The sequence below is a fragment of the Cyprinodon variegatus genome, unplaced genomic scaffold (assembly GCF_000732505.1).
Source record: "Cyprinodon variegatus isolate N-32 unplaced genomic scaffold, C_variegatus-1.0 Scaffold490, whole genome shotgun sequence".
Lineage (NCBI taxonomy): Eukaryota > Metazoa > Chordata > Actinopteri > Cyprinodontiformes > Cyprinodontidae > Cyprinodon > Cyprinodon variegatus.
This window is the reverse complement of record NW_015150943.1, coordinates 163,304-172,492: the sequence shown is the minus strand read 5'-3', so window position 1 is coordinate 172,492 and position 9,189 is coordinate 163,304. Positions and strand designations below refer to the sequence as shown.

General features: G+C 39.5%; 1 protein-coding gene across 1 annotated transcript in view; it reads left to right on the top strand.

Moving 5' to 3' along the window:
* The first annotated feature begins 7,813 nt into the window (after positions 1-7,813).
* The window catches only part of LOC107094557 (protein phosphatase 1H-like), a 26,316-nt gene continuing 24,940 nt past the window's right edge, over positions 7,814-9,189 (top strand). The window contains exon 1 of the mRNA XM_015390246.1: positions 7,814-8,452. Coding sequence (XP_015245732.1) covers positions 8,217-8,452 — 236 coding nt within the window. The 5' untranslated portion in view covers positions 7,814-8,216. The remainder of the gene's footprint in view (positions 8,453-9,189) is intronic.

Genomic DNA, 9,189 nt, shown 5'->3' with positions numbered 1-9,189 from the left:
CTGTGCTGCTAGTCTGACAGGGAGCTGGATGGGAATTACAAATAAACTGGAGAGGCGGAGCCAGGGCATTTGAACAGGAGGTGCTTTCAATGTTTTATTTTTTATTTTTTTGGATAAAGGACCTTTTGACCCATTTAAAACACAACAAAAACAAATAAGTAAATTAATCAAGATTCACTACTTTATTGTAATATACACTTCAGTGCACACAACCAGTGTCTGTAACACACAGACATCATCAGTTTTCAGGTTATTAAATGAACTGTCAATCAAACTTCACAATAACACTATAACAATGTTGACTAGGTCAGCTGGAATGAACCTGAGTCACTTTTTATTGTGTCACACCTGACTATTAAAATCCAAAATCCTTAATAATTCTATTATTACACTATTTGAAAGTTATCACAGTTCTCCACAGCCATTACAGAAAGAACACAAGATCAAAATATCATTCTAACATACTATGGTTAGGTTAAACTGCACAACTAGATATGAAATCGCGCGGCGACACCATGGACTTTCTTTGAGCTACCGTGGGTGCCATGGTTACAGGTAGCCAAATATTCAGGTGTGCTCTGAGGTTGTGGAGATAAATGTCTCTCACAAGCAGATGAACCCGAAATGCATTCCAGTGCCATATTTCCTCTTCGTTTCTGTCATTAGACTGTAAATTCACTAGTCTTTCTGCCGTGAGCGGAATACCACTCTCTAGTTTGTTTGACGTTGCCATGACAATGTAACTCCCATCACCTTGTGTTGCTTAGGCCTTAAAATAATTAAATTCAAATCCAAATACATCTAATAGAACAAAAAACAGGCAAAATCCTTTCCCAAAATATTCATAAGAAATGTATAAATTGTGAAAAGTATTTCCTTTTTTTTTTTTTTTTATCCCCGTCTCACCACTAGGTGGTGCTGCAGCACCCCCATTTCCCGTGGCCATGGGCGGAGCTCTACTTTAGACGCGACTGTAGCCTATTCAACAGGGAATTCATGGAAATAAAGACTCCCCTCAGTTCATCTGGGTGATGCCACGATAATGCTAGAGCCAACGCTGTTACACCAGAGATCTTCAACAGGAGGTCCGCGACCCCTAGGGGGTCCGCAGAGGTACTGCATGGGGGTTGCGAAGTTTTGGTTAATTAGACTTATATTCCCCCCTGCAATATTTTCCACTAATTGAAATGTCTTTAAATCTACATTAACATGAATTCAACACACTGTAGTAAACAGATAAATGGAGGCAGAAGATGTCTTTCAGTCATCAATGCAGATCTGCGTTTCTGAGTAAAAAATAAGTCAAATATCTGACAAAAGAGTGGAAATTAGAAGATTATATAAAAAATGTTTTGTTATTGTTGTTCCAATAAGTTTAATAGTAAGAACAGAAACATGATTTTTTTTTAGTTCTTCAAAAAGTCAGAGAAAGAATATCAAGATTTGACGCATAAAATATCTAAAAAACATGACCTATATTTTCAGATAATCTTCAACATAAATGACAAATGAACCAGAGAAAAGAGGTCAAACAGGTATAGGATAGCTGTAACCTAAACCTTTTTTTTTTATATTCCCCCTGCAATTTTTTCCACTAATTGAAATATCTTCAAATCCACATTAACATGAATTCAACACACTGTAGTAAACAGATAAATGGAGGCAGAAGATGTCTTTCAGTCATCAATGCACACATTCAGCGACACACAGGAGCTCTTTCAAGCTGGGCACCGTTTCATTCACAACACCTGTCCTATCAACCAGGAATCAGAATCAGAAATACTTTAATAATCCCAGGGCAACATTAGTTCCATTACATGACTCCATCTGTAATAGAGTGACTATAGAACCAGTTTGATATGACATAATTTCATACAATATATAAAATTAGGGGGTCCCCGCTCCATCTTGCCATCAGTTTGGGGGTCCTTAGCCTGGAAAACGTTGAAGACCCCTGATCTACACCTGTTAAACATGTTCAACAGTTTTACGACAACTGTAGGAGAGGAATATGTGTGCAGTAAATTGTCAAAGTAATCCCTGAGACACTTTAAGACATCCATATATTCTGTTTATGAGCAAAGCAAAGTTGGGTTTTGGGTAATTTGTCCTTTAACTGCTTGCAGCAGAGGTATGGTATTTGCTGTACCACAGGATCCAATATGTCCACCTGATTAGATTTTAAAACCACCTTACGTGCCTTCTAACAACTTCAAATTCTCATGAGCCTTTTAAAGCTTCCTTATACACACTTCCCTCAATAGTTGACAATGCATTATGTCCTGACTCCCTTACAAAACCTGTATTTTTTTCTTCCTCCATGACCTACTACTTCAGAGAAGACAAGACGACTTAGTCCTCACATGAACCTAATACTGGGAAGGAAATACTATGACAAATTGCACTCTAAAAAAAATTTCACATTAGTCTGGTTAATGGATGGTTACGTTGTCAGTTTAGTAAAAAAAAATATATGGGTCATCGTTTCAGGCTGTCACATTATTTAGTTATATGTAGATGTGTTTGTGTGTTTAAATTTAGCTAAAAGGTGCGTCATCATAAAGGCCTTTAAGGGTTGATGATCTTGTTAGTAATTCCTCTGCATATTCAAGCCTAGAGGTGCAAAAAAGGGCAAAGACACAATCCAGACACAATTGTGTCTACTAAATGGGACAAAAGTAAATGTATTAAAGTTTGGGAGGGAGAAGGAAAATACAGCTGGTCATCTACTTGTCAGAATGAACAGAAGAAGACAAGATGTACCAATATTTATGTGGCACACAGCCCAAAACCCAAGATAACACTGGCAACAATGACTCTAGACAGGAAAGATAATATCTTACTACAGTGTTTCGTAGAAGAGCATTGAAGGTTTGAAATATTTCCCGGAAACACACTGTGAAAACCCCTTTTCTGTCCTGAACAGGTAAGTACATTCAACTGCACATTCATTCACCTTTATGTTAGGGCACTCTCTACTGGGGTTTTCTGCACACTGCATTCTATTAAAGTATAGTATGCTACTTTAAACTTTTTTGCACTAAAGTACAGATGTCAGTGAAAGCAATTTAGCTTGTTTTAAGCCCGAAGCTCTTTTGCTTCAACATATTAAATTAAAAAATTATAATTATTTAAATCTAGAATACATCTACAGCAATGAAAAAAAATAGTTTTTGGGGTTTTGGGGCCATTTTGTTGTTGTTGTTGTTGTTGTTGTTGTATTCGTCAGTTAATAAATAGGGTAACCGAGAGGTGCAAACGCACTACAAAAAATTAATAAACTGTAAATGCAAAAAAGTATTTCAAAAACTAGGCTAACAAACACACAAAGAAAAACAAATGCAAAATATTTGTGATGCAAAAAAAGTAAATGTTGCAATCACAGAATTTGGACAGGAGGAAAGTGTAAATGCCCTACACATACTGTACATGGCACATAAATGATACAAACACAGTCACACAAATCCCATGCAAATGGACTGGCAGTTTTGGCTCTGCAAGAGGTAAAAACTATTGAAAAGTAATAAAAATGTTAAGCATCCGCCCTCAATGTGTGAAGATATGGGTGAATGAGCTCTTGAAAATGTGCTAATAAGAATACAGGCCATTTACCAAATGTCCTCTGGGTGAGTGTTCCATTTATGTCTTTACTAAGGATTTAACCCACTTATATTTAAGTCTATGTTTCAATGAGTTTATTAGTGATGGGACCAGACCAAAACATCCATATCCAATATTCAGTTGCAAGATCCAGTTGCTTAGGATGATTTTGAATTTTCTCTCTGATGTCCCACAGTCTGTGTAGTCAAATTAGTCCGACTCAGAATGGGCCCTGTAATACGACCTATTATAGCATTATGATTAATTGGCTGAGGGATTGTGTGGGAATGACAGGTCAGGTGTTGGAGCGTTTTACCTCCTACTTGGCTGGTACGTGTTTCAGTGTGTCAGTGTGAATGATAGGAAGTCTGGGCGAGCAGATGTACTGTGTGGTGTTCCACAAGGTTCAGTTTTGGGACCACTTCTGTTCTTGCTATATGTTCTTCCTCTTGGCCAGATAATGCAGCAGTACTTTGATGTGCTGTATCATCTTTTCACTGATGACATACAATGGTATTACACCTTTAAAACCACTGAGGTCTACAGACTCCACTGTCTGATTAACTGTCAGTCCCAGATAAAGCAGTGGAAATGAAACCGACTTCTAAATAGAAAGATATGCTCATTATGCCCCTGATAGGGCTATCCCCGACTTCAAACAGTACCTGGTTGATCTGAGTTCCTCTGCCAAATCAAGTCTTTGTCACCTTTGAGGGATTTTTGATGAGAGGATGTCGGCAGCATATCTGCCGACAGAGGGGTGAAATCAGGTGAGTTGTTGCGGGCTCGGAGTATTTTTATGCCACTTCAAAGACTAGTAAAGGACATCCCCACTTTACAAATGTTTACCTCAAAAGTCCCGCCTATACAGAACTCTACAGAAAGATTTACTGAAGGTATAGCAAATATCCCCATTAACCAAACCTGCAGTATCTACCTTCACAGGATTCATATGTAAATTTAATTTCACAAAATTAATATCTAAACCTAAAGAACCCTACTGAGAAGTACATATCAGCATCCCCTTGAGTTACAATATATGACAGGTCATATATGGTTGTAACAGCCACAACCTGACATTCCTTCTGTGTGGTTATGCTGCTTAGGCAGCATCTTTAAATTTTATCAAACTGCTATACATATGGCTTGCTGTGCTTCAAGTGGAATCGGGAAAATACAGAATATTTTCCCGATTCCACTTGAAGGAACCTAAATTTTGCCCTGCGTCCTGGATCAGGCATCACTTTAATATAGAGACAATATGGCGGCTCACATTGGAAGAATGCACCTCAAGCCGCAGGAACGGCTTAACTTTGTATTGTTCTCACCTGCAGAAAGCTTGTAACACCCTGATGACGCAAAGATTCAGTAGTTTCGGTCAAGAATTTGTCTATCTTTACGAGAAGAAGTTAGAATTAAGACCGGACCGACAGGTATTGTTAATGTTAAAAAGTCACAATGTCTTGAATTTTGACTGACATGACTAGAAGGGGCATCCAGTGTTGCTTCGGGCAGGTGCTGCTGCAGTGAGGCGAGACTAAAAAGACAATTCTGCTTTTCAGACTCAACTGTTTAAGATTTCAACCACAAGATTTTTTGTTCAAATCTACACGTCAGACAAGCAAAATTCTATAAATGTGATGAATTGCAATTGGAGCATGTATGGACAGCCACATAAACAATAAAATGAAAAGTGGCAAGACCTTTATTTGTACATGTAAAAATTTTACTTGGAATTTATATACTTTTTATCCTAAATAAATAAACTTTTTTTTTTAAATGTACTTACATATTTATTAAATACACATTGTTCTTGTTACATAAAAGGTAAATTTATATATATATATATATATATATATATATATATATATTGGTGTTGCACTGATTCCATTTTTCGGCCCCGATACAGATACCCAAAACCTGGCTGCGCAATATTGGCTGATCCAATACCATACCGATAGCATCTGTTTGAAATTGATGTGTGTATAAATGAAGAACTGCATCCTACTTTGATGCAAAATAATTCCCATCATGGCTTTGTCAAGCTGCTGCCAAATATCCATCTTGTTGAAGACAAAACCTTACCTTGAAGAACCTGATCTGTCAATCTTCTCCAGCTGAGTACTTTCTGGTGCCGCTTCACTGAAGCAACAGTAGGACACAAGCAGAGCAATCCAGTGATCATATTTCACAGCCCTCTAATGCTGCTGCTCCTTTTTATCTACTTTACCCCGTCAGACTGAGATCCACAGCCAATGTCTGTGCTGCTAGTCTGTCAGGCTGCTAAATGGGAATATATGTAAGCTAGAGAGGTGGAGCTCTGCTTCAGGTGCAACCGTAACCTGTTTAAGGTCTGCATCTAGACCCGCCCCAGTCGCTATGGAGGCACAAAAGGTAGGAAAGGAAAACTGCTTAATTTGTATAAGTAAGGATGTTTTGTCAGGGGCTCCAGCTATCCCCTAAGAAAATACAAGTTAATTAACACAACACTCACCTTTTTACTTCTAAAAAGTTAGCAAGCACTTAATCTCACACTTAGACTGAACAGACTATTTACTTTTTTTTTGTAGGCCTGAAATCCAGAGCAAGGTAAGGTCTGGAAGTCTGAAAGGTATCAGGTATCTGTACAAAGAAAGGAAGCAGGGCTCATGATAGATTTTTTAGACAAAGCCTTGTCAGACATTAGTTTTTTTTTTTTTTCCTTTATTTATTTGATCATCTCTACCAGACATCCTGGTCAGCTGCCCCAGTCTCTCTGTTAAACACAATGAGTACTTCACATCCAGGTAAATCAAGGACTAATAGAACAATTAAGGCCTATTTTTAAACTAGTACAACCTACTATCCTGAATTTATATTTTTTTTTTATTTCTGGTTCCAGTTTTTTTTTTTAAAAAGAAAAATTTATACTTTTTTTTTATTCTGACATTTTGAAATGTCAATTCAACTTTCAATTCAGTTTATTTATATAGCGCCAATTCACAACACATGTCATCTCAAGGCCACTTTACAACTCACCAGATAATACAAATTGATTAAAAGTTTTCAATCTAAGAAAAACCTGTTTATTGCATTGACTCGGATGCAATCCCTCACACTATGCATGCTTGTAGCAACAGTGGAGAGGGAAAAAAATCCCTTTTAACAGGAAGAAACCTCCAGAAGAACCAGGCTCAGTGTGAGCGGCCATCTGCCGACGCCGACGGGTTAAAGGAGACAGAAGCAGAGATAAAAAAAGCAGCTGTAAAAGGCAAAACACACAGGCAGGCAGATGAGCTCTGAGCCAGCTCCCATGTCAGAGGATGAAGAGAGCACATCCAGCCAGTCACAGTCAGAGAAACAGGACACTGGAAAAACAGGCCGATCTCCAATATCTATAAACAAAGGTGTTGATGGCAGCAGCACAGTTGATATTTCTCTCCAGGATGGTAAATTGAGTAAATAAATTGAGTTGTCCAAAGGCAACTCACATTTTCAGGGTGCAGGGTTCAAATAATGAAGAAAAAAATAATGAATAAATAAAACATAAATACGCAGTGATTGCCCATGCCTATGATGCAATAAGCTATATTTTTAGATCACCCTATGCATGACAGCAATTTTCAAACCCATGCAACTGTGCATTGTGGGAGTCCTCTCAGCTCTCATAGTATGGAGAATGTCTGAGCTCACTGACATCTTCATCGTAGGTAGCCATCTTTGTTGTGACTGTGGCCGGTGGCTGCTAACCAACCAACGGGAAGAAGTTGAGCCCTTAAGAAACGACCCTTCCTCCTTTGCATAATGAGGCAGAAGTGCATACAGAAACGTAAAATCGACAGGCAGAAAAAAATACAAAATAAAAAAAAATACAAAGAATAAACCAGAAAAAAATATAACATGCACATGAATACTTAAATAGGTAATAAATAAAGTTGAACAAACAAACAAAGAAGCTAATATATATATCTCATTGTATCATTTGTTTACTGTATTTTGAGGGGGCAATTAATTGTATGCTTATTTATTTTGTAGCATTTATTTATTTTTGTATTTATTTCTTAATTAAGGCAGGATTGGACCTCCATATCATAGGCTGTGAGGGACAGATTTACCTTTAACCTGCAGTGAAGATCTTAAGCCGCTCACTGCACTGCAAAAAATAACCATTAGGCCTAACCCCATGGAGGATTCAAAGTCCTTTTAAATCCCACTGCTTATAGGTACAATATAGATTGTATTTTATTATTAATAATAATCTAAATATTGTGGAGCTATTAATATTTGATGTAAAATGCAGTGTGTGTTTTTGCATGCAGTTTCTGCATAGAGCAGACTTTTTCTTTTTTGCAGTGGTTTCTATTGTGCGTCACGTGACCCTCTAATCTGCACTGTATTTCCGCGTTCACGCTGCAATCAATGACTGTTTATGGAGGCGCTCCAGCATCATCGGTGGTGTTATTATATCCCTGTCTTCTCCTCTGAATCAATGAGACCTTAACCTCCATCCCCTCCGCATCCTCCGACGCTTCCTTTCCAGTCCTGTCGTCGAGCTGGGGGGGAATCCGGGGAAAGGGAGCCGCGGTGCCGCGCATCGGCCGACGGACGCACCGGCGCGCCGCGGCGGCAACAACAACATGATCACCCGGGTAAAGTCGGCCGTTGCCGGGTTCATGGGTGGGATCGTGACCGGGGGAAGCTCCGGTGGGGGCGGGAATCCGTCTTCGGAATTGCCGCTGAAGTTCCCATATATGAGACCGGAGTTCCTGGGACTGTCCGCGGATGAGATCGAGTGCTCTGCGGACCACGTAGCGCGGCCCATCCTGATCCTGAAGGAAACCAGGAGATTACCGTGGGCCACCGGCTACGCTGAGTGAGTAAAAACAGCTCCTGTTTTCTTTCAATCTAACTGGACATCAGCTGTTCTCTGGAGTTGCACCTGTTGTCACACACATCCATCCATCCTGCAGCCTTTTTCACCTACAGCATCCAAAGGATCTCCGCCCTCACTGGATAAAAGCTGGTTTTCACCTGTTAGAGGCAGGGACGGAGCTAGATCGGGGGCCATGGCCACCCTTAGCCAATCTACCATCCCCCCTCTAATAAAGATGGTGGCAACAGTAATACTCTCAAGTGGAATATTCTAAATATTTTATTTTTTGTGGTTATTTATGCACATCTATATACTAACATCAAAGATGATAAGTATGGAATTCATGCTCTTTTCAGAACTAGATTTTGTGTTATATGGGGCAAAGAGAAAAATATGTGTCTCTGCAAGTGTAACACACCGAACGTAGCAGGAGCAGGGAGTTTACATGCAAAGTCAATGGTTGACACGCGTCAAGGCGCTGCAAAATGTCCCGCAGCGCGTTTTGAGCAGCTGAAGCAGCGTGTCGGGAGCGTTTGAGCATCTGACGCGCAGCAAACGCGCTGCTGCTCGAGATGGAAAAATTGAACTTCTGGGAGCTGGAAGGGAGAAAGACACATCGCTGATGGTACAGAGCGCTATGATCACTCCTCTGAAAGCTTATTAATGCCTGTCAAGTTTTTGGCCTCTACAAACCACCTTGCCTTCTGCCCAAACTTGAAAAGGGCTTGCTCCCATCA